The sequence below is a fragment of the Tetrahymena thermophila genome (assembly GCF_000189635.1).
Source record: "Tetrahymena thermophila SB210 genomic scaffold scf_8254592, whole genome shotgun sequence".
NCBI classification, from domain to species: domain Eukaryota; phylum Ciliophora; class Oligohymenophorea; order Hymenostomatida; family Tetrahymenidae; genus Tetrahymena; species Tetrahymena thermophila.
The window spans coordinates 17366-45152 of record NW_002476363.1 but is presented as its reverse complement, the minus strand read 5'-3'; the positions used below and the strand labels follow the sequence as shown (position 1 = coordinate 45152).

The window sequence follows — 27787 nt, the reverse complement described above, 5'->3', positions numbered from 1 at the left end:
ATAGATTAAATAAATATTAATTCTTTCAAGTTATGAATCTTCATTGAATCACGATTTTATAAAATTATTTTTTTAATTGCTTTTGGGTGTAAATTTAAATAGATTTTTAGTTCAAATCTTAATTATTATTTAGTATTAATATTATATTGTTTTGGTATTGAATAGTTGATAGATAGATATTAAATTACTTTATAAATAAAAAGATAATTTCTTAAATTTATAACTTTTTTTGGTTTGTTTTATATAATATATATATATAATTTTTTAAATATTAAGATTTTGAAATCTGATGATTTTTGAAATATTATATATATTTTAAGCAGAAAAATTATAAAAATACAATTAAGAAAAGGGAAAACAAGCTCATTTTGTTAATCAAATCTTTAACTAAAATCAGCAATAAAAAAATATAAAACAAATGATCTATTACAAAGAGTTTTAAATGGAAGAGTAGATTTCTTAAATGAATCCTCCAAAAAGTTTCCATAATTAATTTGATAACGATTAATATCATTAGCCTAAAATGACAATTGACTAAAATTTCCAAAATTTTAAAAATGAAATCTAACTATTAAATTAATAGATCGTGAATAGCACTAGAATTATATATGAGCCAGAGTACTTTTTGAATTTTGACATCTCTTAATAAAATAATGAAAATATCAAATAGCCTTTAAATAAAAAAAACTAAATTTAAGATTTATCATTAAGTTAGAATCTAATGTGTAGCTAAGAATATTAAAATAATAAAGACATTTCTCTTTATGATTCATAAGAAATATTTATAAATAATTAGGAGCAAATAAATCATTGTGATCATCTGTATGGCGAGTAAATAAGAAATGTTTAATCTAAGCATGAAGAAATTAATATTAAAAATGAAAAAAATATATTAAACTAAAATAATAATTAGAATTATAAATCCTTAGATGATAGTTAAATCGAAAAAATATTTGAAAAAAATAATGAAATTTCATCTTTTTCAATGAAAGTAGGTAAAAATGATTAAAATTCTCAAAAAATGTTAAATGATATTTCTAAAACATAAAATTACAAAAAAGAAGAAAAAAATTTTAATGATACTTAAAATAGTCTTAAAAATATAATAAATGCTTTTTTGAAGCACTTTAAAGAAATGAAAGAATGCAAATCCGTGCTGAATTTATCAAGTATTCAACTATAAAATTATAAAAAACAACTTATGAGATATATGAAACATAATTCATTTAACTATTCTGTTGTAAAGTACTTAATATCTCATAAAATTTATAAATTTTTACTGCTTGATTTTTTGGAGAACCAAAGCACTTAATGGTTAAACAAATCAAAAGTAATTGATAAGTAAAAAGTATATTAGAAAGTTCTATTTTTGAAAAACTGCATCATAGATAAAAAATATTTAGACTAACTTATTAATTTTTGATCGATCTTTAGTTTAAAAATATAAATTTAAATTAGTAACACTAAAAATAGTTAATAATGTTATATATGTTATTGATTATATGTTAATAATTGATGTTACTATTCATTTGTGTAAGTTTTTAATTTATTACTTTAGTATCTGTAACATTAAAATTTTGTTTCTTTTATCTGATTATTAAAATTAATTAATTAGTTAGTGTAATAGTATTATTTTTAGAAATAAAAAAACCACCCAAAAACTGAACATATTAAATTTATTAAGACATAAATCATCAATTAATAAATCCATCGATCAATCAATGTTCCTATATTCAAACATCTTTTACAGTTTACTTTTAAACAGAACATCAATTACATTTATTTAGTTTCTCATTAAATAAATTATAATTTAAAGTCTTATACCTTTGTTTAGCTATATGTAATCAATTTGAAATATACCATATATTAATTTTTATTAATGAACTAATAATTTAGTTTTATAATTGAGAATTTTATATTTTTTTAAAAATGAGCTAGAGTGGTACGATCGATAAAGAAGCTTATTTTATTTAGTTTATAATTATTTGTTTTAATTCAATTAATTACTTGTGTTACTTATTTTTTTCATTTGTCAATAATTAATCTTCAGTTAATCTAATTTCATACAAATATTTTATCTTAATTAGTTTGTTTTTATGGATTAGTTTAAATCTTCCTATATCAATTTTATTTTAATTAGAATCATACATTATTTATCAATTTCCCTTTGAATTTATTTAGATATTTTTTTCGAGTAATTAATGATCTATCTATGATAATAATTTTGAGTGAGGTATATTTGAAAAATTTATAATAATTTCTTTTTCATCTATTTTTATTTCGTGAAAGATGAAATTGCATAAATAAATATTTAATAGTTTTTTTTATCTTAAAATCAAAGTTTTTTTGCATTTTATTTTGTTTTTCTCTCTTTAAATTAATTTAATACTAAAAAATATCTTCAAAAATCAAACTTGCATTAAAGAGATAAATAAGGACAGTCATAAGAAAATATTTACCTTTTAAAGTATTAGATAGCATGATAATGATAGTTATACAAGTAATTTACCTACTTTTGCTTATTACTTAAAATGATAGAATTAAAATCAAATTAAAAAAAATTACTTAATAAATTAATTAATTTTAAAGATAGTAAAATTTATTTTTGGGGCTAACTTAATATTTATTTTATTGTAATATTAATTACAAATATAATTCTAAGGCTATGATATAATCCTATTTTAAATATTTTCAATCATTTTATGTATTTCAACTTTAAAAATTTAACAGTTTAAAGACATATTTTTAATGAAAATTTGAATGTTTTGAAAATAAAATTGTGATAATTTTTTATTTTTACATCAATTAATAATCAATTAAAATAAATTCAAATCTAATTTTTTTATTTATGTATTACTTTAGAAGTTTATATAAATCACTTTCTTTCTTTTTTCAATATTTGTTGAATAATTATTCTAGAAATTAATTATTACTAAAAAACTAACTATTTTAATGTTTCAAGAAGTAAATTATGATTAGAATATCTATTTAGATATTTTTATGTCTAATTATTATTTAATATAGTTTATCTCTGCCTGATAACAATATAAAATTTCACTAAAATTTATGCATTATTGATTGCCATTAGAACTCAAAAACTTTCTAAATAATCAAATATGGTTTTGCAATTTTTTTTTATGAGATTTTCTTAAAAAATAGTAAATAAATAAAAATTAAAAAAATCATTTAATTTATAATAAATTAAATAAAATTAAAAATAGTTAATAAAAAGTATGGTAAGATAAAAATTTATCTTTGCATCCATCACTCATTAAAAATCATTCAATATTTCTTTTCATTTATAAATTGATTTTAAAAGTACTCTTATATTTATTTATTGTATTTCCTTTGAAAGATTTTTATAAAATTTTATTTATCTATTAATGATTAAATTATTAATTAAGAAAATTTGTGTCAGTCTTAATAGTCCTTAATTAATGAGGATTGAAAGGATAGAATGAATAAATTTTTTAATTTTAATTTTTGACAAAACTAATAAACGATTAAATAAAATAATCATAATTCTGAGTAGAATTCGCAAAGAATATATTTAAGCTAATACATACTACATTAAATGCTAACTTGATTTTTTAAATAAAATGAATCATTATTTAATAGATTAAATTTTTATTAAAGCTATTTATTCTGAAAATTTAAATATATTATTACATTATATATTTATCTATTGATTTTATATAATAATAAAAATTTCTCTTTTCTCAATTTCAATAGTTCTTAAAGATAATCCTTACTTAGTGACTCTATAATTAAACTTAAACATTTAGGAAAAGCATCCATACAGTTAACCAATATTTCTTCTGCATACTTTAAGAATAAAACTAGGCTAAAATTTAAAAACTCTATTCTTTTTTATGATTTATTTATTTATTTATTTATTTAATATACAAAATCTATAAATTTTAATACATTATCTTATTCTTAATTTATCTGTAATAGGGTAAGTAATTATTTAGAATTATTTTATTCTTAATTTATCAGTAATGAGAAGATAGATTTATTTAGAATTAGTTTATTATTCCTAACTAATTTATCAGTAATAGGGGTTGGATACAATTCATCAGAACTTTGTGATTAAGTCATTTAGATATAGATTAAGATTACTTTCAACCAGAAAAAAGTTCTATAAATTTATTTGTTTTATCAAAAATTTTATCTAACTAATTTTTTATTTAGATTAGAAGTAATAACCATAAAAATTCTTTAAGTTGCGAAATACATTGTAAAAGACTCAAGGTAAGTGTCAAATATAGTAGTAATTGTTAATAAGTTTAACTTTCTGAAAATGTAAACAAATCTTTACTGCAATATACTAAGATAATTAATAATCTAATCATTTAGGTTATGTATGAAATTAAAAAAAATTATATTTTCAATTTTTGTGGTTTTTGAAGATTTATTAAAAAAAAACCACTGAAAAACATGATTAGCTTTTTTTTTAATTACTTGTGTCCAGCAATAACTTTAAAAGAAATGAAAATTCCAATAATTAAGTTATAGAATGTTAAATTGACCCCAAAAAAATCTTCATACTGAGTAAAAGTAACTAAGCTTAGATAATATGGCAAAAAGGTTAAAGAGATTTAAAAGAAAATATACAAGTTTTAATCTTGAGGTGAATTATAATTTGTAATAAATAGTAGTGAGCATACCAGAACAGTTAGAAGCATGAAATTAATTGTAAATACTTATCGCAAAGATACTATTTGATTAGGATTATAAAGTAATTCTCCAAACCAGAAAAAGAATATTAACTAATAACACATGTGATACATGTAGATGTAGATCTTGTATCTAAACAGTTATTTAATTGAATCATTTAAATCTAAAAAACAACTATAGAGAAAAGAAATATTCAAGAAATCTAAAAAGGCATACATTTTTAGGCTTTTAGTGTTAGTAAATCTAAGAATCTATAAGTACAACACAATTGTAAATGCAACTGTAAAGTAGGAGCTATAAAGGCTTAATTCTTAAAAGAGGTCCATCTAAACAATTATTAAATATTCAGATGTTATCAAGACTATATTTGATAAAAGAGTTATCAAAAATATTAATAATTTCATTATTTTCTTCCTGCTCTTTTAATTAATTAAATATCTTTTATTTGATTTTTATATAATTTTTAGTTCAATCGTTTAAAATTAATCAAGTATGTATGTATTCCTTTGTAATTTATTAAATTTATATCTCAAATTTCGCTGATCAACTCATAGTTTTAAACAAGCATATTAAATAACCAGTGACTTAAGAATCATATTTTTTCTGGTATAATATTCTAATTATTTTTAATATTCTAAATTCTAATTGTTTTTAATATTCTATATTCTAATTGTTTTTAATATTCTATATTCTAATTGTTTTTAATATTCTATATTCTAATTATTCCATTTTTCTAATAAAATCTATTATTTTATATTTCTATTATTTTCAATGGTCGGTTCAAAATGAAATCAATTATATATAAAGTATAAAGTATTTTGTATATGAATATATATTTATGTTTCTTATCAAAGCCTCAAGATTTCTATTATCAATTAGATAAATATATAAGTGGAGGAATTTATAATAAATTTGATTAATTAAATGAGGAGTTTTTTATAAAACAAACAAACACTCTTTTATAATCTAAATTCTATTAATGAATTTAAAATATTATAATTTATTTTTTTTAAATAGATTTATTTTGTTTAAAAATTTTTATTTTTTAAAAGCTATAAGAAGATAGATAGATAGATAGATAGATAGATAGATAGATAGATAGATAGATAGATAGATAGTATATAATGAATGAGTGAAAAATTTTTAATTTATATTAATTTTTGAGAACACAGATAAAAAATAAATGTATTATATAATAGCTAATCATTTTTACAATTAAATAAAATATTCATAATTCTTAGTATAAATCATAAAGAATATAAGCAGGCTAATATTACATTAAATGTTAAATTGATTTATGAAATAAAATTAATGATTATTCAATAGATTACACTTCTGTTAAAGCTATTTATTGTTAAAAATTAATTATATTTTTGCTTTATTTTATTACATTAAGTATTTATCTATTGATTTAGTCTGACAATAAAAATCTTTCATTTCTCAATTAAAATATCTCTATGAGCTGTTCCTTACTTAATGACTTTATAATTAGATTTTACAATTCATCAAAAACATCCATACAATTAACCAATATTTCTTCTGCATACTTTAAGAATAAAACTGGATTAAAATTTAAAAGTTCTATTCTTTTTTATGACTTATTTATTTAATATACCAAATCTATAAATTTTAATACATTATTTTATTCTTAATTTTTCAGTAATGTCGAATTTAATTATTCAGAATTATTTTATTCCTAATTTTTCAGTAGTGGGGAATACAATTAATCAGAACTTTATGATTTAGTCATTTAGAAATCAATATAGATTACTTTTTACCAGCAAAATGTTTTCTAAAGTGAGATATTTGCAACCAAAAGGTCGTCATAAGTATTTATTTTAACTTTTTTAGGAAATAAATATACTAAAATATCTTTAAGTTGCAATATACATTGTAAAACACCCAAGATAAGTGTAAAATATAGCAGAATTTGCTAATAATTAAAACTTTCAGAAAATTTAAACAAATCTTTCCTGCAATATACTAAGATAATTAATAATCTAATTATCTATGTTATATATGAAATAACTTAATAATATTATTTCAATTATTGAGGTTATTTTAGATATATTAAAAAGAAACCACTTAAAAACAGGATTGGCGTGTTATAGTTTTAGTAGTGCTTGGCAATAGCTATAAAAGAAATAAAAATTCCAATAATTAAGTTATAGAATGCTAAATTGACCCCAAAAAAATCTACATACTGAGTAAAAGTAGCTAAGCTTAGATAATAAGGCATGTAGGTTAAAAAGATTTAAAAGAAATTCTTCAAGTTTTAATTTTGACATGGTTTATAATTTATAATAAACAGTAGACAGCATATTAGAGCAGATAAAAGTATGAAGTTAATTGTAAATACTTTTCTCAAAGATACAATATGTTTAGCATTATAAAGTAAATCTTCAAACCAGAAAAAGAATAGTAACTAATAGCACATGTAATAAATGTAGATGCAGATCTTATATCTAAAAAATTTTTTTATTGAATCATTTAAATCTAAAAGACAACCGTAGAGAAACGAAATATTCAAGAAATCTAAAAAGATATAAATTCGTAAGCCTTAAGTGTCAATATTTATAATAGCAAATATTGATAACACAACTAAAAACACAATTGTAAATAAAAAGATTATTACGCCGAAAAAAGATTATATTTAATCAATCTACATAATTATAATTAGTTAATATTCAGATATTAGCAAGACTATATTTGACAAAAGAGTTATCAGAAATGTTAATACCTTCATTATTATTTCCTGCTTTTTGGTATGTCTAAAAAGAAAGACTAATGAAATTAATTTTATTAATTAAATTTTTTTTATTTTATTTTTAAGAAGTTATTAATTCTATCATTTAAAAGTAAATTTTCCTTCATAATTTAATAAATAATCTCAAAATTATCTGAACAGCTCTTAATTTTAAACAATTTAAATAAGTAAATCAAAAAAGATTTTAATTTTAATATTTTTTTTCTGATCAGATTTAGTAATAAGATAGATGTGATAAAATCATCTAATTATAATAATCAGAGAATGGCCTAATATTTAGTTTTTTTCGAATTATTATTTGTTATCCGTTAAAGGTTTCTAAAAAATTAAATTTTCTGATCAGCTCTTAATAACAAATTAAATAAGTAAATTAAAAAAGATTTTAATTTTAATATTTTTTTTCTGATCAGATTTAGTAATAAGATAGATGCTATAAAATAATATAATTATACTTATCAGGGAATGGCCTAATATTTAGTTTTTTTCTAATGATTATTTCATTCAGTATTTGATAAATTCTTTTAGATAATTATTTGGTATTCTTTAAAGGTTTCTAAAAAACACTGAACCTTCTTAAATATTAAAGAAAAAAAAATGATACATTTTTTTACTAACTTAACAAATACTAATATTTAATTAATTAAATAGGAGTTTTTATTTAATTACTTTAAGTATGTATGTATGTGATAATTATGTGAAATGAAAATTACTAAATAAAAAAAATTTTTTTTATCTGATAACCTTCAATTTTATTAAAGCTAATTAATATTTTACACAAATAACTGGAAATAGAATATATAAAAAAAGAAATTAGTGTTTAAATAATATAAATTAACTTATAGCTTAGGTATTTTTTAATTTAAATAAGATATACCTAAGCTAACTAACTAAAGTGGTTTTCTTAATTTTCAAAATTAATTAGAGGTTAATTTCCTAAGTAAGATTGACTGATGGAATTTATTATTTGTAAATTGTTTTTCATTTAAATAATTTTTATCAAAAAAAGTTTTTCATTAAAAATTAGTGGCACTTTTTTTTGGGCAAAAATATACTTAGGCAATGCCTTAATTAATGAACATTTACAGTATATATATATTTGGTTAAATTTTGATGTTTTTAAGTATAAGTTTGATAAAAGATCATTTATTTTTTAAATATTCATTTTTAATTTTATTTTGTTTTTTCCCTCAATATTGAGTGGTATAAAATAAATAAATAAATGACTGTTTTAAAATTTTAACTTTAACATTTATTTGCTATGTATAATTTTTAATTCTTTTTTTTTTGAAATATGATTTAAATATATTTTGTTAAAATTATATTTTATTTTTTAATTAATTTTAAAAAAGATAATATAATTAATATGTAAAACGAGTTAAATTTAAGAAAAAATATATTTTCTATTAATAATCTAATAGTAATTAATTAAAATATCAAATAATCCGAGATAGTATAGTGGTTAGTATTCCTGCCTGTCACGCAGGAGACCCGGGTTCAATTCCCGGTCTCGGAGCTTTTTTATTTTCTTTTACTAAAAAAATAATGTAAAGCTTGATCAAATAATTTTTACTCATTCATTCAAGATAATTTGGACAGTTGTTCTTCAATAAAGAAAGGAACTTGTTTATTTATTTATTATTCATAATAAAAAATATTTTTAATTTAAAAAAATTAAAAAATTTTTATAGCCAATTATTTATTCACTTTTAATTTGTAAGAATAATTAACTTTTAAATTTCATTTTAAATTCAAAATAAAAATTAATTCTTAAACAAAAGTTAAAATTTATTTAACAAAACTATCAAGTAATCCGAGATAGTATAGTGGTTAGTATTCCTGCCTGTCACGCAGGAGACCCGGGTTCAATTCCCGGTCTCGGAGCTTTTTATTTTTGTTTAATTTTCAAAAGTTTAAAAATGTTAGAGTGAATTGATATTAATCAATCAATTAATTTGTTTAAAAAATAAAGTTCAAATTATAAATAAAATAAATTTCTTTTATCAATAATTAACTTGATTATTTTATTTACTTAATTTTTAAACAAAACTTGCTATTTATTAAACAAAGATATCAAGTAATCCGAGATAGTATAGTGGTTAGTATTCCTGCCTGTCACGCAGGAGACCCGGGTTCAATTCCCGGTCTCGGAGCTTTTTTTTACTAAAATCAAATTAATTCGCACCATTTTATTAATAGAAACTAACTTTATGTATATGAACTGAGGTTGACTGTCATTATGTTATTATGGGATTTAAATTGAGATTAAAATTGAAAATAATTTTTAAATATAATAAAAATATCTTAAAATTTAGTTTGTTAGTTAGTTAGTTAATTATTAATTTATTTCCTAACTTTTAATACAAATTTTGATTTTTATTCTATTTATTTTTTCATAATTTCTTTAACTATTTACTCTTTTTTCATAAAAACATATTCATAAAAAAGGAAATTTATTTTTGTATAAATTTTTAAATGAATACTTTTATCATCAAATTAGATATTAATAAATAGATAGAAAGTAATAGATAACATAAGAAAGATAATGTATTTTTTTTAATACAAGCTGATGAAAATTAAATTTGAATAAATATTTTTCATTTTTACTCTAATTTAATATGTTTTATTATTCTTCCACATAATAAATTAATAAATTGAAAGATAAATGAGTTCAATTTGATATTAATACCAGACTAATTATAAAATACTGATGAAGGATTTACTTATATTAAATATAAATCTTCAAAACGAATTTTTCAATTTAATAAATAATTGTTTAAATAAAAGAATAACTAACTACTTACCCTATATAAAATTAAATTAAGTGTTTTGTAAATAAATGCTTTAATATAAGCTTTTTTAGAGATATCATATGCTTTTAAAAAAGTAAAATACAAAAAATACTAATGATCAAGAATGATAATAAAACTCAAATAATAATTTTAATTAATATATTTTACTCAAGCTTAAAATAATCTACTTAATATTTAAATAAAATATAATAAATTTATCTAAAATTAAAAAAATTAATTTAAAAATCACAAAACAAACAAACAAACAAAAATAAGAATGATAAAATAAAACTGCAATAAACATATATATATTATTTTAATATCTTTATTAATAATTATTATTATGATTTAAAAAAATTGTGTTAGTGTTTTATAAATCGAGAATAAAATATTTGTAATATTTAGTTAGAAACTTTATAATTAAAAGAATGAATTTAGTTAGACATGCTTAACAAAAGTTTGTGGTTAAAAAAACAAATAATAGATTTGAAAAAGATAAGAGTTTTATACAATATAATGAGTATGTAAAAAATAAATTATTATTTTCTATTTAATATTAAAAAAAGAAGATAGTTAGTTATATTGATTTAAGTAACCTTGATAATTAATCATATGAATGGTTTGTTTCTAATTCTGCAAAAGAAGTCTAATTTAAAATTTTAAAATAGTAAATAAAACTAAATAAAATTCATAATTTAATACCAAAAAAGAATCTAAATTTACATAAATAATCATAAATGTCATGTTAGACTTTAAGCTCTTGAAATATGAAACAATACATATTTACTGGTAGTAATTATTTTTGAGAATAGAATTAATTTAATAAAACTATAGATAGATTCCTAAACAACTAGATCATTTTGCTAAGTATTTCTAATTAGCAACAATTTCATCCTTAAAAAAATATTAAAATGGTTTTTAGGTGTGGAAAAATAAAAAAGAAAGACTAAATAGTTTCATTTATTTATTTTTAAAAACTAAATAATAGGTAGCAGCTTTATTGTAAATACTTTATTAAAAAAGCTTAATCTTTTGAAAATAACTTCACACAGGCACAAATAAAATTTAATTTGACTGAAAATTTAATTAGTTTGCATGTATAAATTTAATAATAGATCAAGGCACCAACCACAACATAGTAAGAGAGGAGCTAAATAATTTAAATGAGATTAGAACGAAAAAGAAAACCAGTAAAAGAGTAGGACTAATAAATAAATAAATAAATAATTCAATAGAATTTTTTTGTTTATTTTTAGAAGATTATTAAAAAAAAATCCTAATACTTTGTTTAAATTATTATAGGGGGCAATGATTTTTTACAAGCGATAGACAGTAAACTAATTTTTGTAGTCCTGAAAGATATTGACTTAATTTGGTGAAGAAAAAATTTATTTCAAATTAAAAACAATCAATCAATCAATCAGCTAACTAGTTAAGTGATATCAAAAATTTGTTAATTAACTCTTTATGAAATTTTGATTTGATTTGATTTTAGAAAACTGTACACACTTACATATTCCTGTTATTACTAACTAAATAATTGCATATAAATTTGTTTGAAATTTAGAGTTTTCAATGTTTGTTGTTTTCATTTAGCTTTTTATTGGTTAATTTATTTGACTTTAATTTGTAATAACTAAAAATCAATTTGCATATTTAATTCATTCATTCATTTAATAAATGATGAGTATTAATTAGTGCACTAGTGGGAAATTATAAACTCTATAAACAATATTTTTTTAACTAAAGTATAAATATTTTGCATTAAATTAAAATTTTGATATTAATATTAATGAATACAGACCACTAAATCAAGCAATTAAAGGAAGCAGTCAGGTCCAGTGAAATGATGATTATGGAGCAATCCAGAATTATCATCTCTTTGAACCTTGAGCAAGATGGTCTTAACAAGAAATTGGAGGAGACTAAAATAGAATGTAGTCAAAAAATTGAAGTAAAACTCTTCTTTTTGAAATTTTTATCTGATTTCTAAATTTTGCGCATTTTTAGTAATACTAAAATCCTTTAAACATATTTGAAGAATAATTCAAAAAAAATGCTTGCTTGTTCAACATCTAAGCTAAAAAATTTTACTTTATTATATTCAGGAGATAAACAAAATATGTGCTCAACAGATTGGTGAAAAAGACATTTAAATTAGAGAGTTGTAAGAGAAAACAAAAGAATTAATGCTGTTAACTTAGGTAATATTTTATATAATATTACTTACTTAAACTTCAGATTATGAGCTAATTTTTAGCAGAAAAAAAAGCAATTTTTCTTGCATGCAAGACTTGAAAAAATAACTCATAGTTTAGGGATTTATTAGCAAACTAATAAGAATTTTTATAAATTTAGGAATTAGAGTAAAAGAATTCTGATCTAGAAAAGGAGTATCAAAACTAAATTAATGATTTAGAGAGGTAGCTTATTGATGCTAAGCTATAGTTAGCCCAACAAAGCAGCGATTTCGAAGTAAAAAGATTTTTAAAAATTAGTTTAAAGCATTTTATTTATTAATGCTAAACTGGTTTATAGATTTATTGTCTCCTTTTTAACAAGGAGAGATGCAGCAATCGTTTGAAAAATTATGATAAATGACCATAGAAATAAATTTACAAATTTAGATTGCTATAGAAATGAATCAAATAAAACATTTGTATATTTTTTAAATTTAGGAAACAAAGAGAGACATGATACAACTTAAAAGATAAATATAAGAGCTTAGCAGTGAGAGCGATAAAACTTCAAATTCGCCTAGCCAAAGCTTAATTATTAGCGATGGCATCGACTTTTCAACTTCTCAAATAATTTTGAATGAAAAGTCAATGTTAAGAGATATAGATATTTCATTCAAGAATAGTGCAATATAAAAAAACAAAGAATTTCTGAAAAATCTTAACGCCCCTCCTGAGTTGAGTAACTAAATTAATAAATTTATAAATAAATAAATAAACAAGCAAACAAATACTACAAATTTTTTTTCAATTACTCTCTGACTTTTCTGAAATTAATTCTTCAGAATTTCAAAATATTTAACAGACACATTAATATAATAATTTATAAATAAATACTTAGATAAAAATGACAGCATTGACTTTTTCAGTCCAGAATAGTGCAATTTAAGAGTTTTGATTAATCCTGAATATGATTCTTTCCCAGTTATCGAAAAAAATGGCTCTATTGAAATAGATTTTATTCCATCTCCTATTAAAAGCCATCAAACAAGTTTAGAAATTCCAATTATTTAACAAGCAATCTCTAGCACTCCTTAAAAATCAATTTCTTATGAAAAGTAACAAGAATTTATGCTAGGCGTTAGCAAGATTAATAAGATTTTGATCACATAGCATCAACCATAAGTAATACTGCTAAATGAAAAAGAGAAGGAGCAGATTTTCAAAGCACTCGAAGAGAGTTCAATTAATTTATCTCTACTTAAAACATATAATAGTGACGTGATTCCAATTATTGATACTCATTTCCTTTATTCCTCAATTAAATCAGAAATGGTCTAGCAAAAAATGATTAACTTGCTTCGCAAAAATCCTTGTCCATAAAGCCTAAGAAAGCGTGTCTGGCCCTATGTAATTATTATAATTATTTAATCGAAATTAGTTTAATATTTTTGATGTTTATTTCAAATTTGCCAAAAAAAAAACACTCAAAGAATAAGAGAATAATTTAATCACCCAAATAAAATTGATTGAAGTTTTGCGATTGAAATAGATAATAGATAATTATAATTTTAATATTCATGAAATTTAAAAAAAAAACAAATAATTAATTCATTAATTATATTTATTTGTAATATAATAATTAGCTGATTGGAAACAAGCTTAGAATTAATAAAAAACTCTATAAAAATTTAGAGAATCAGATGAATGCTCACTAAGTATGCTAAAAAACAGCAAATTTAATAAGTATTTAACATTTATTGTTTGTTAATAATTGATTTGTCTAATTGAGTTTATTTTTAAAGGAGAAGATATGCACAGAACTTATCCTAATTTTTCGTTATTTGACAAGGGCTCATAAATTAACGAAACATTACAAGCAATTCTAGAACAATTTAATGTAATAATTTAATTTTTTTGTTAGATAATAATTCAAAAAAAGTGTTTTGACAAAATTTCAGACAAAATTTTTAAAAATTGTAATAGAAAATTTTATCATTCAACATTTTTGAATAAAGATTTATAAAAAACAACCATTTTTATTAAATAGCATTTTAGACCGGATATTGGATATGTTTAAGGTATGGCATATCCTGCAGCTATCATCTTTTTATATTTAGGAGACTCTTACCTCACATTTAAATATTTTAGCAATCTGATAGCTGGAAGCGAGTTTATTTCTAATCTTTATAAATTTAAAATAGATAAAATAAAAATATATGTAAAAACATTCGAGTACTTCTTAAGTCAAAAATACCCTAACTGTCTAAAGCATCTTTAAAAATTACACATATAATCTGATATATTCCTAATTGAATGGTTCTATACTCTCTATTGCAGGGCTTTCTCTTTCTCAACTATTGCGTAAGATTTTAAATTAACATTTATTTTTAAAAGCAAAATATTCTATTCAAAATTTAAAAGAAAATAAAAAAATGAAAATTAATTTTAATTTGATAAAAAAATTATTTTATTAAATTTTAACAAATTAAAATTGATTAATTTTCATGCAAGATAAAAAATATTTTAGTTCTCTCAAGAATTCAAAAACAGATCAAAATTATAACTAACATGAAATAATTAATTTGATTTTAAATTAATTTAATATAAAATTTATATAGGAAAATTTGGGATCTTATGTTGGCTCATGGAGAAGTGATATTTTATAAAGTAGGCATTTCTATATTTGGATGCATAGAAAAAGATTTAATTGATAAGGATTTTGATGATTCTTTGTTTTTAATAAGAAATTGTACTAACAAAATAGATCCTGATTCATTAATAAAAATGATTTATTCTTTAAAACTAACAACTGAGCATATCTTTAAAAAATATTAAAAGCTTATAGAAGAAAATGATGCTGCAGAAAAATCTTAAAAGAAGATATAAGAGCCAACATTGCAGATGAATTCTTTATCTAATTCATAAAATTCTACTTAAATATCTTCTAGTTATAATGGAGTTAGCTTTATTTCTAATGTTAGCACAAATAGTAATTAAGGAATGAAAAATTCTGGCATAAAAAGTGAAAATTTAAATGATAATTTCTTGAAAGCTCCTAAGCTTGAAACAATCGATGAATTAAATTCTTCAACTCATAGTACTGCTTTGAAAACTTGCTAATCAAATGAAGAAAAGCAAGAAGATTGTATAACCACTTTCATCCAATATGAATAAGTAGACTGTGACTCAAACAAAGAGAATGTTAGCAATATTATTTCAAGTAACAATTATATATTTGGAGTTGAAAATATAAACATGCAATTCTCTAAAAGTAGCGAAAATAGCATAAACGAATAATTGAGCAAATAGTAAAACTTCCACGAAATAGTTTAAAATTGATAAAAGAGAATTCCTAAAAAATAGTTTTTATCTAGATTCTCACACTAGTTTAATAGAAATAATAAAATCAACAAAAATTTTAATAAAACACAAAATTATTAAAAATTGCTTAATAACCTAAATGTTAAATTCCCTTCTCATAATTAATTTAATAATTACTCAAATTTTAACAAAAATTGTAAGTAAAATTTGAAATAAAATTATATTATTTAAATAAATAATTAAATTGAACTTCCTATTTATAATTAACTAACTAAATAAATAAATAACTAATTTATTCTTTAAATCTACTTCTTGCTAAAAATATTCGCAAGTAGTTAGTAAAAAATTTATATTTTTATACTATATATAAATTAATTTTATCATTTTAAAAACTACAAAATATATTTTTTTGAGATTTAAAATTTATTTTTTGTCTAACTATTTCAAAAAATAAAAATTTGATAAAATCTATTTATAATTTCTTGCTAAAATAGAGAAAAGTATACAAGATATTTAATTTTCTATGAAACTATTTTAATTTCAGATTTTTAAATTAATAAATAAAAAATTTCTTTATTATAGAATTATATATAATTTAAAATGAAAAAGTAATTTAATTAAAATATCATTAATGATTCTTATTAAATAAAATTATAAAAACTAATTAACTAACTAACTATATTATGAAATTGTCCGAGACACAATCAAATTTATTTTTGATATATTGAAATTATAAAAAATTTAAGTGTAAGTTTGCTATATTTTAATGGGAGAAATAAATTTATAAAATTAGAAGTAGAAATTAATTAAAATAGCAAGCAATTATTATCTTATTTGTTTTGTTTGTTTATTTATTTATTTATTTATTTATTTATTAATCTGTTAATTTAAATTTAAATATGATGAAATATTTTATATTTCTCTTTAACTTACTAAAAATAGTATTGGTAGATTGTGCTAAGCATGTATATACATTAAAATGAACTGAATTAATTAATTAATACATATTTTAAAATAAAATAGCTTGTTTGACAACAATGTTAAAATAAATTATAAAATAAATCGAGGTCTTTCTAATTAATTTGATCATTTATATATTTATATTATTTATTTATTTAGCATGGTATTTATTTATTTATTTGTTTGTTTATTTATTTATTTAGTTTTAGAATTTTATTCAATTTGAATAGATGAAGTGAGTGATGAATCCTTAGTTTAATTACTCCATTTTTATATTACAAATAATAATATTTTTTATATTAATAATATAATAGCTAATTTGCAAAAATATTTTAGTTTTCAATGAGGATTGAATTTTTTTTTGTAATAACCAGCTCCTCCAAACATGAATCCCTTCATTATGCTATTTTTCACTATTTAAAAAAATTCTATTTAGAGACTTAATTATAAACCAAATTATAATTACTGTAAGGGAATGATTTACTAAATCCGTTTGGCTTAAAGCTTTTCTTTTTAAAGCCATGTTGATTTGTCCTCTTTGGTAAAACCTTTTTTTAAAATTCAAACATGTGAATTTATTTTAGAAAAATATGCAGAACAGAGCTAATAAGTGAGTGAGTGAATGAATGAAATTGTTGTGTAAAAGATAAAATCTTATTATATATTTACCTTGATTGCTCTACCTCTATGAATAGAATCACTTAAAGCTTTTGCTAGCTCAACAGAACTTTTATCTACAAATTGGATATATGCAAACCTAAATTACAAAAGATATCATAAATTTTAAAATCAATGAAATAGCTATAAGTTCTTTATTTTCTTATCTTATTTCTTCATTTCAAAAAACTTTATAGTTTAATTTTGTTGTTGTTGTTGTTTATTTGTTTGTTTGATTGTTACCCCTTTCCTTAGCCTTATCTGGTTTGTGGTATAGTGATTTTTTCGATTTCTCCGCAGTCCTTAAAGATATCCATTAATTCTTCCTTGGTTGTATTATACTCTACATTTTAAACAAATATCGATCTTTTATCTTCTTCTTTTTGTTGAATTATTTCATCTGTTATTTTTATTATTAAAATAATTAGTAAATCTCAATTAATTGTCCATCTTTATTTCAAATATTTCATCATTCTTAATCTTCATTGAAACTCTTATTTAATAATGATTTTGTTTTTGCTCTAAATTCATGCTATTCAAGACTTTGTTCAATAATAAATCTCGTAATCATAAATTAATGAGATAATTTAATTTATTAAGTTGATGTGAAATGATTTATTTGAAATATTTTTAAGAATCTATTAAGTACCATTTTTCTCTTTACTGTCGGAAGCATCGTTGGTGGCTACACCTTCTTCTTCGCCTTCCTCTTCTTGCTATAGTTCTTCCTCATCTTCTTGGAACTAATTTAAAAGCTCCTAATCTTCTCTATCCTATTCCTTTTCAGACATCTCTACTAAATTATCTAAATTTAATGATTGATTTATTTATTGTATTATTCTTAGAGTTATTAAACAATAAGGAGTTAATTTTTTATTGTATTATTTGTTTTATGGCTATTTCAAACTATTGCAACAAATAATTAAATTAAAAGCAAAAAAACAAAACAAAGCAAAACAAAACAAAATACAAACAAGCAAACATAAAGATAAATTATTAATTATTATATAAATTCATAGTTTGCTTTAGTTAACAAATCAATCATTTTTAAAAATTAATTCTTAAATTTATTTTATATAAATATAATGCTCAATTTAAGTTTAGATAAAGTATTCCACATTTATTTTTTAATTAATGACATTAAAAAATAGAATTTTGATGATTAATTAAATTTGAATGAAGCTGTATAAGTTTTTTATAATATTCATATATAATATTATTGATAAATTCATAGATTTATAGTCATTAAAGGTAAGAAATTTTAAATTAATTAGGAACTCTTTATATTTTTTAGTTTATGATGTTGAAACTTATTCATTAAAAATACTGATTTTTGGTTTGTGGACTAAAATTTTTTTGATTTTATTAATTAATTAATTATTATTATTATTATTTGATCATTTTAGCTCATTAATTAGAAAATATTAATTTACTTTAAAAGTTTTTAGTTTAAGCAATTCCACCATGAAGCGTATTTTAGATGAAGATAAAGACCTATCTTAGAAAAAAGCTCTTGAAATTCAACTTGCTAAGGCCAAAAAGCTTTAAGTTTTATATTTGCCAAATTATCAATTCAGTAAAATTCCATAGTAGGTAAATTAATTTGATTATGAATGAATGATCAATCAGCATATCTGATTTTAATTCACAAACAAATATTTTAATCAATAATAAATAGGTTTTAGATATGACAAACCTCAAAATCCTTGATTTAGGCTTTAATGATATAGAAGAACTACCTGTTGTAATTAAAAATTTCACTAGACTTGAGCAACTTCACTTAAACAACAACCCTCTTTAATATATTCCTATCGAAATTAAAGAATGCAAAAACTTATAGATTCTAAATCTTGCAAACACTTATGTCAAATATCTCCCTCGAGAATTTGCATTACTTAAAAAAATATACTAAATTGATTTGACTGGTTGTCCTTTGAAAGGAAATCTTAAATTCTACTATGAAAAGGGTATAGTTAGTCTTTTCTAATACCTTTAAAGAAAATATGATAGAGCTGTATATAGAGTAACTACTTTCTATCTATTTTCAACTTCAAAAACTAATAAATAAATAATTTATGTTTTTAAAAATTAATAAAATAAATTAAAATAATTTTTATTAAAAAGCATTTATAAATTATGAAATGCCAATTTTTTAATTATATATATAAATTATTTATTTTTAAATAGGAATTAATGGTTAAGAAGCTAAAAGAATGGGTATACATGGGTAATACTGTAGAAGAGATATAGGAAGTAATTTTTCTGGTTAAATAGTAAAAGAAATAGATATATTTTTTAATATAATTAATTAATTAGGTTATGTAGGCAGTCATGGATGAATTTAAAGATGTGGACACTACAGCATTAAAAAGACTTTATAGAAATTTGTAAAATATATTTAATATGAAGCTAGAAGATGTAAGGGCTTCAGAAATCCGTAATAGGCTATTTACTACATTAGTTAAAAATTAAACCAATACGATGTAACAATCCTAAATAACAGTAGGCTAAACTCTACCAATAAACCATCATGATTTATAAAATACTGTTGTTAGTTAAGTTATAGATAATGATTCTAAAGTCGTATGAAATCTTTATGATAAATAGAAAAAATCCCATTTTTTAGTTAAAATATTAATCAAGTTTTATGATTGTTAAAATTAAGTAAATATTTATATAAATTATTTATTGCAATTCAATAATTAATTAACAAAATAGAAAATTAATAAATTTTATTTTCTTTTCCTTATTAATTTTCAAATTACTTTTTCATAAAATATTTTTTGTTTTTAAAAATTTGGAGGTATTGCATTGCATTTTATTTTCTAAAGTTATAAAATTAATCAATTTAAAGAGATATAATGTTTTAGAATGAAAACAAATATTATTTTTATTTGATGCTAACTAAAGAAGTAACTGATATATTATAATAATAAAAGTAAGTTAGTTTTGAAAATAAATAAAATATTTCATATGAATTAATATATATTTTACTGTTATGAAAATAAATATTCATTTTATTAATAACTACAATTTTTACATATTATAAGAAGACAGACAAATAAAACTCTTTCATAAAAATTATGTTAATAATTGATATTTTTTAATAGTTCAAAGTATTTATTGATTTAAATTTTTTTAGTAATTATTTAATTATTGTATTAATATATATTTTAATATATGATATGTAAATTGTCATGTTTCTGCTTTTAGTTATTGTTATACCAAACTGATATCAGGTTTAGCTAGATATCTTCCTTAATATTAAATAATATATAACAAAATAATAAATAATATTTGATGATAGAAAATATTTTTTTGTTGAATTTATTATTTATTTTATTTTGACATTTAATGTAAATAAGCTATGATTTGGATAATTATTTGCAAATATTTATTACATACTTAATTATATTTTTAATTCAATCTTAGAGGATTATTTGTGAATTAAATTCAATTCATTTATAATTTGTAGATCTTAAGGAGGAATTTATAGAGGAAAGCTCTTAGATGCAATTCTAAATATCAAATTTAGCTCTACTGTTAATTTTATATTTTAGCAATTAATAGGGAGATTTCATCATTCTCATATTTGAAGGCATGAAGCTATCATAAAAATATATTTTTTGTCTGTCTAGACTGTCTCTGCTATAATTTTTATAAGGGTCTTTGGATCCTCCATTACAAATATCTTTTTAGTAGTTGAAATTTATTCCTTATTTAATTAAGTTGTAGTCGCGTTTAGCTTTTTCATATAAGTTTTCTTTCTTTTTAAGAATTTCAAGAAGCGATTTGTCTTTTAGATCTTTATTTTTGGCATTAGTTGATTCTTATATTTACAACATTTCTTATTTTTGAGTTGTATTATTTTAATGTGATTCATCGAAAAAATCATTTTAGTTTATTTTTGTCTTAACAATGCTAGATTCTCCTGCTGGATGAGCAAAAGGAGGTTTTCTATTTTAATGTGAGTTTTTAATAATATTTTAATCTGAATCATTATTATATTGTTACAAATTCTTTTTGATTTCTTATGAACCTCCAGCAGAATCTAAAAAGTTCTATTTATCAAATAGCTAATTTATTTGAAGGATATTAGCATTCAATTCCTCTTACCTCTTTATATAAGTTTGATTGAAATTATTTGTATTAGAATGGATTGAATTCAAAGAAATCTTATAAGGATCAATTGATTTCAAGTTGCTTTGAATCTCTTCTACTTTATTCAAAAACTGCTCTTTTAAGAAATTTAATTCATCTTAATTCTGTTTTATAATCTTTTGCTAGTTTAAATGATTGTAATTTTCAGTCTTTGGATGGAATCTCAAAACATTATTATTAGTATGCTAATTTTAGTATTAATAAGAAGAATTAAGCTATTCTTAAATCAATTGTTATTATTATGTCTCTTATTTCTTTTAATCGAATGCTTATGCATCAAAACTAGCCATTCTCTTACTCCTATTTTAACTGCGGTTACTACTTTGTAAGTCTTAAGGAGAGAGAATCTTTTAATCACCTTCTATATCTTCATTATCAAAAAAGTGAGAGTATTTCTCTTTAAGCTTGTTAGTTTGGTAATTGCTGCTAGAAGAGTTAAGTGAGTTACTTCTCATTATTCTACAAGAATATTAAATGAAATTCTGTAAATTTTTATGATTTTTAAATTAAATAATTAATTAATTAATGAATTGATCAACTACTTACTTACTTAATATTATTTTTGATTGATTTCAAACTGATTGATTTTTTTCAAAATATTTCAAATGCAAAAAATTTATAGTAATAAATTATTTAATTAAAAAATTAATAATATATATTTGTTAGTGCTTAATAGCAGAAAAATGTTTTTCAATCTAAATAATATTTAATAAAACTCTAAAATAAGTTGTTCCTGCTCTTTACTAGTTTCAATTTATTAAATAAAATAATATTTAAATTTGTTTCATAATATAGGCTTATTTATTTTCTTTATTATCAAATTAAATTAATTATAGTAATAACTATAAAAATATTAAAGCAAGATAATTTTCACAAAATCATTTGAAATTTTTATTTAAATTAGACCATTTTTTATGACAAAACAAAATTATTTTTAAAATATTAGAAATAATATGGCTCTCTCTTTGTTAATAATTAATTAATTAATTATAATTTATTTCATAAAGTAAACTTTTTGATTTTACAAAATTACTTAGAATTTAAAACAATATTTTTTACTTAAATTTAGTCTAAATTTAAAAAAATAAAAGAAAAGTTATTAATCTAATTATTTATTCACACTCAGATTTGGCTAGCATTCAATTCAAATTTAAATTTCAACTTTTTAATTTTTAATATTTCTTTTCTATTAGTTGATTATTAAATGTAATGATTGCTATGATTAAAATTTTATGATAGCATAAATCTTATAAAAAACATAACTAATTGTGTCTAATTTAATTTTTATTAAATTAATCTTGAAATTATGTAAAAATAGCATTCGTAAAAACATATCAAATTAATTGCATGAAATTAATTAATTTATTTTGTTTGTTTTTTTATTTCTGATCAATTTTGTTTGTTTGCACTTGAAACAAACACCTTTATTTATTTATTTATTTATTTATTTATTTATTTATTTATTTATTTATTTATTTATTTATTTATTTATAGATTGATTTATATATGAATTCATTTAAATTGAGAAGAAAATTCTTATTAAATTTTGTTAAATTAGTTCTAAGCTTTAAAAAGTAATTAATTTTATTATAAAGAAAGAATACAAAAAATTATTAAAATGAGCAATTAAGTAAGTGAATGAATGATGTGATTTATTTTTAAAATCTTTTATGACTTTAAAATAAATGAAAATTTAACAAACAATAAATATTTAGTGAACATTTATTTTTAATTTTGCTACAGCAAGTAAATCTCTAATAGAAAAGCATGTCGCTTCATTATTACTTTTTAGAAAAAAAAATAAAAATGATGAGGTAAAATTCAAACAACTATTGATTACAATTTTTAAAAAAATACTTATGAAATTATGATTTCACTTTATTAAAATTTGTATTCTTAATTTTACAGATAATTAGATAATTGGTCTTCTTAAAGGAAAAAAAAAAGTTTATTGTAACAAATTAATCAAATTATCATTAAATATTTTATTCATTATTTTTTTTATTACTGAAGGAAGTTACTTAGTAAATAAGATTGGGTAGCTTTTAATAAAAACTTAAAAATATGACACTTATTATCTATCCATTCTTCTTTGAATCATAAGATAAGCTTGCTTACAACTATATGCAAAATATGAAAGCATTAATTTGTAAGTTAAAGTATGCGAAATATTAATTTAGGTAATAAATCAAATAGCAGTTCGAACTATTTGAGCATAGTTATTTTTTATATTAGTAAATTACTTTAATTTAGAAAATCAATAAATAATCGATTAATTAATTATAAACAATTTCAAGAAAAAAACTTTATTTTCAAAATCATGATTTTGAATAAATATTCTTAAGAAAATATTAATTCTATGAGAGATCAAAATATAAAAATCAACCAAGCTTATGAAAAAAATGAGAGTATAATACATGCTAGTTAGATTCAGTGTGATGCTTCTAATTATGTTTAAAATGGAACTGAGTTGCAAATTTTAGAAAATTTTGGTTAAAGCTATTAAAACAGCTAGCAACTCATTCCAATGACAAGCAAAATCAGAATGAATTCTCAAAACTCCCTAAGCCTTCAAAATGCTGATCTAAATGTTAGTGACTTTAAAGTCAAAAATAAGGATGAAAACTCAAAAAAAAAAAATTGTTAAGTTTCCCCTTCGATACAAACAATTGATCTAAATAACAGGGCATATTAGGAAACTAAGAAAAATTTAAATTTTTAGTAGAGCAAACAGCTGCATAACAAAGGGTCATATCATGCTAATTTATAGTAAGCAGCTTTGAATATAGATTTAAAAATGTTGCAAAGGATAAAAAAGTAGATTTTTTACTTTCATCAACTCTTTACAAACAGTGGTAGGAGAGTGTTTTTTGAGCAAAAAAGTATAAGAAAGCACATAAAAGATAAAAGTGATATTTATGAAGACAAAAGCAATAAGCTTGTTCACCTTTTTTATAAAATAAGGGAGTATTTATAAGGAATATAATCTTTAATGAAGATATTTTCCTTTTTGCCTCTAATTAACCCTGATGGGATCTTTCATTTCTTCGTATCATTTTTCTTCTGTTTTTACAATACTATGTTTTTTATAACTTTCACTTTATTTGAAGTTTTTTAAGCTCCTCAAAATATATGCTTTGTTTATGAATTTATTACAACTATCATTTGGATTTTAGAAATTATAATAAAACTTAACACAAGTATTTACGTCAATAGATTAAGTATTACTACTAATAGAAAATTGGTATTAATAAATTACATCAAAAAGAGGTTTCTATTTGATGTAATACCTCTTTTGCTAATTACTGTTATTATTCCTATTTATTAAGAATAGAAATATGTGTTTTTGAAGATTTTTGTCATACTAAAATATAAAAATATATTTGTAGATTTCGATTAGATATAAAAATATTTTGTCATGACTTTCTAAAAGTATTACATTATCCAATTAGTTAACCTTGTTGTTAAGCTTTTTCTCATTGGCCATATAATAGCATGCTTTTATTACATAATTGGAACCATAGAGCTTGAGTATTTAGGAGAGGAAAAAACTTGGTATGGTGATTCTAGAGCTGATTAGATTTGGTGGAAACTTTATTTAAAAGCACTGTATTGGGCACTAACCTTAATGACAACAGGCTCCAGCGAAGCAGATACACCGCTGCAGCAATTTTACATCTCATTTATAATGTTGTCAATCTTTTTAATTTTTGCATATTTATTGAATGTCATAGGAGTTATTTTAGAAGAATTAGATACAAAAGATTTGAACAAAAGAAAAGACCTTAACATCATAAATGAATTCATGAGACAGAAAAAAATATCAAAGTAAAATTAATTCAATCAATCAATAATAAAAAATTTATAATTAAAAAATTATAAAGCAATCTACAAAAAAAAGTGAATAATGATATTGAATATTATTATGAAAATAATTTAAAAAAATTTGAAGAAGATACCGGATAAGTTTTGAGCAAATTATCAAAGTAATTGAATGATTAGTTATAAGAAGAATACAAGAAATAAATTCTTTCTCATATTCCTATACTAAACAATAATTTCTCTTAAGAAGCACTTACAGGTATCCATCACTCTTTTGAAGAAGCTTTTTATTTCCCTAACTAGATGGTTCATATTCAACGAAGCGATATTTCTTCAGATAACTCTCTTATTTTTATAGTCTAAGGAAAACGTAAATTTAACATTTTAATTTCAAAAAAAATCTAATTTAAATTTATATTTGGAGCTTTAGAATAAGTTTTAACTTTTTAAGCAAAAAGTGAACAAGAGAAAATTTATTATTAAATAAATAAATTAATTTAAAATATTTATTTGTCATTTTTTTTGATTTTCAAATATTTAAAAAAGTGGAGATTACAAAATCAAGAGACTAGTTTTAAGAAGAAAAGTAGACTAAAATTTTTAGTTTGAAGAAAAATGGTGTTGTTGGTGCTTATCATTTTTTTACAGGTTTAAATAGGGATTACAATATTAAATCTTTGGATTTTACAAAAATCATCAAAATAAAAAGGGAAAGTTTCATTAACTCTCTTTCAAAGTTTGAAAAAGACTTTTAAATATTCTGTCAAATTAAAGATCACTTGATTAATGATGCTAATTTTTAGGATATAAACTATGCTTGTTTATACTGTAATTAAAAGACACACTTGGAAACTTAATGTCCATTCATTTTCTATAATAAGTAACACTGCTCATTAAGGCAAATTTTTACTAAGAGTAAAAATTAAGAAAGAAAGAAAGTGAATAGAAGATTTTTAACTATGAACTCAAGATCTAACAATGCTCATATACGTGATTCTCTTATAGCTTTCATTTAAGATTGCTCATTTGTGTAAGAAAAAGAAGATTAATAGGAAATTGAAAATTAATGTTCATGCAATTTTTCTTTAGAATCTTCTTTAAATTTAGCTTAAAATGAGAAAAATTAAATTCATATAAATGAAATGCAGGAAGGAGAAGATTTAAATAAAATTTAGAGCATAGCCATGGACTTAATAAATGAAGAAGAATAAAAAAACAAAAGGAGTTAGAAAGAAATTATTAAAAAAAAACTAAAAAGCAGTATATTCTTCAAGCGAGAAACAACCAAAATGAATGAATTGAATCGCTCACCTTAAATTATGCGTGTAAATGAGCTATAATAATATTTTGCTGAAACATAGAAATAAAGTTAAAATGCATTAAATGCCTCTAACTGTGTAATTAATTTATCATAAAATTTAAAAGCATAATAAATATTTATTTTTAATTCATTTTTATAAATTACAAAATTGGTTTTTAAATGGTATCAATCATACGAAATGCTTAAATACTAATTAAACAGCATCTATTTTTGATCTATTTTAAAAAAAAACTAATAATAATTAGAATTAATTTAATTATAATTTTTAAAAGTTAAATTTCGTTTTTATCAATATTTTTTTGTTTTTACTTACAAATATAGAATGAAAAAGCAAGTGGAGAATCTTAGAGATTACCTAATATCTAAATTATACCTAATAAAGTGGTTATGTAGAATTCTTAGGATATTTATGAAGAATATGATAATGGGTCTTTTTTTGAAACTGAAAAGAAGAATGATATGAGGAGATTTAAAAGTAATGAAAAGCAAGTTAAAAATGAAAACATAAATGAATTAAAAATTTAATTAGCAGGAAAAGTATTAAATTTAAAGTAAAATAAAATTTTAGAACCAGCTGAAGAAAACTTTTAATGGTATTTAGATAAACAATAAGATTACAAATACTATTACCCAAACGGAAACTTAAAATAAGCTTTGAATAAGCACTTTAAATATGTCAAATAAAAATTAAAAAAACTACTCAAAAAAAAAAAATGAATTTATCTAATTTACAAAAATAAATTTAGAATTTGTATTCAACTTTTTTATTTTACATTAATCAATAAATATTTCTCAGCAAACAAACAAACAAACAAATAAACATGCTATAGAAACTATTATCTATTTTCTTTTTCATTTTATTTAGTTATTAATACAAAAAAATTTTATTTACTGTGTAAGGATATTTAATATTAAAAATAGAATTAAATTTTATTAAAAATTCAATTAAGTTAGCAATATCTAAGAATTAAAATTATTCAGTTTAAATTACAAAAATTCCAAAACTATATATATATAAAATCGTAAAATTTGATTAGACTTCTAAAAATTTTTAATTTTTTGATAGAATTATACTAATTTTAAAGATATTAGACATAATTTATATATTTATAAATGTAATTTATAATAA

The 27787-nt window shown here is 20.4% G+C and overlaps 6 protein-coding genes across 6 annotated transcripts; 3 read left to right on the top strand and 3 right to left on the bottom strand. All coding sequences in view use genetic code 6, as the record gives it.

Moving 5' to 3' along the window:
• Window positions 1–4261: 4261 nt before the first annotated feature.
• TTHERM_000581514 (transmembrane protein, putative) lies at window positions 4262–5248 on the bottom strand (the record flags this gene model as incomplete). The annotated part of the gene is made up of 3 exons (XM_012798324.1): window positions 4262–4347; window positions 4430–5184; window positions 5229–5248. 3 exons carry the CDS (start codon window positions 5246–5248, stop codon window positions 4262–4264), a joined length of 861 nt encoding a protein of 286 aa, XP_012653778.1.
• Window positions 5249–12028: 6780 nt separating this feature from the next.
• Window positions 12029–15755, top strand: TTHERM_00581510 (rab-GTPase-TBC domain protein; the record flags this gene model as incomplete). The annotated part of the gene is made up of 9 exons (XM_001018897.3): window positions 12029–12190; window positions 12345–12440; window positions 12595–12711; window positions 12915–13155; window positions 13315–13823; window positions 14060–14159; window positions 14219–14313; window positions 14464–14777; window positions 15035–15755. 9 exons carry the CDS (start codon window positions 12029–12031, stop codon window positions 15753–15755), a joined length of 2355 nt encoding a protein of 784 aa, XP_001018897.2.
• Window positions 15756–17036: 1281 nt separating this feature from the next.
• On the bottom strand, window positions 17037–18145 carry TTHERM_00581500 (polyadenylate-binding protein; the record flags this gene model as incomplete). Its single annotated transcript, XM_001018896.3, has 5 exons — window positions 17037–17110; window positions 17164–17245; window positions 17367–17454; window positions 17598–17754; window positions 18004–18145. The coding sequence occupies 5 exons, from the start codon at window positions 18143–18145 to the stop codon at window positions 17037–17039; spliced, it is 543 nt and encodes a 180-aa protein (XP_001018896.1).
• A 673-nt stretch (window positions 18146–18818) lies between these two features.
• TTHERM_00581490 (lipoprotein, putative) lies at window positions 18819–19943 on the top strand (the record flags this gene model as incomplete). The annotated part of the gene is made up of 4 exons (XM_001018895.1): window positions 18819–18947; window positions 19033–19377; window positions 19542–19607; window positions 19671–19943. 4 exons carry the CDS (start codon window positions 18819–18821, stop codon window positions 19941–19943), a joined length of 813 nt encoding a protein of 270 aa, XP_001018895.1.
• Window positions 19944–20812: 869 nt separating this feature from the next.
• Window positions 20813–21970, bottom strand: TTHERM_00581480 (hypothetical protein; the record flags this gene model as incomplete). The annotated part of the gene is made up of 1 exon (XM_001018894.3): window positions 20813–21970. The coding sequence occupies one exon, from the start codon at window positions 21968–21970 to the stop codon at window positions 20813–20815; it is 1158 nt and encodes a 385-aa protein (XP_001018894.1).
• Window positions 21971–23702: 1732 nt separating this feature from the next.
• Window positions 23703–27375, top strand: TTHERM_00581470 (cyclic nucleotide-binding domain protein; the record flags this gene model as incomplete). The annotated part of the gene is made up of 4 exons (XM_001018893.2): window positions 23703–25343; window positions 25400–25707; window positions 25884–26734; window positions 26980–27375. Exons 1-4 carry the CDS (start codon window positions 23836–23838, stop codon window positions 27373–27375), a joined length of 3063 nt encoding a protein of 1020 aa, XP_001018893.2. The 5' UTR covers window positions 23703–23835.
• Window positions 27376–27787: the final 412 nt, after the last annotated feature.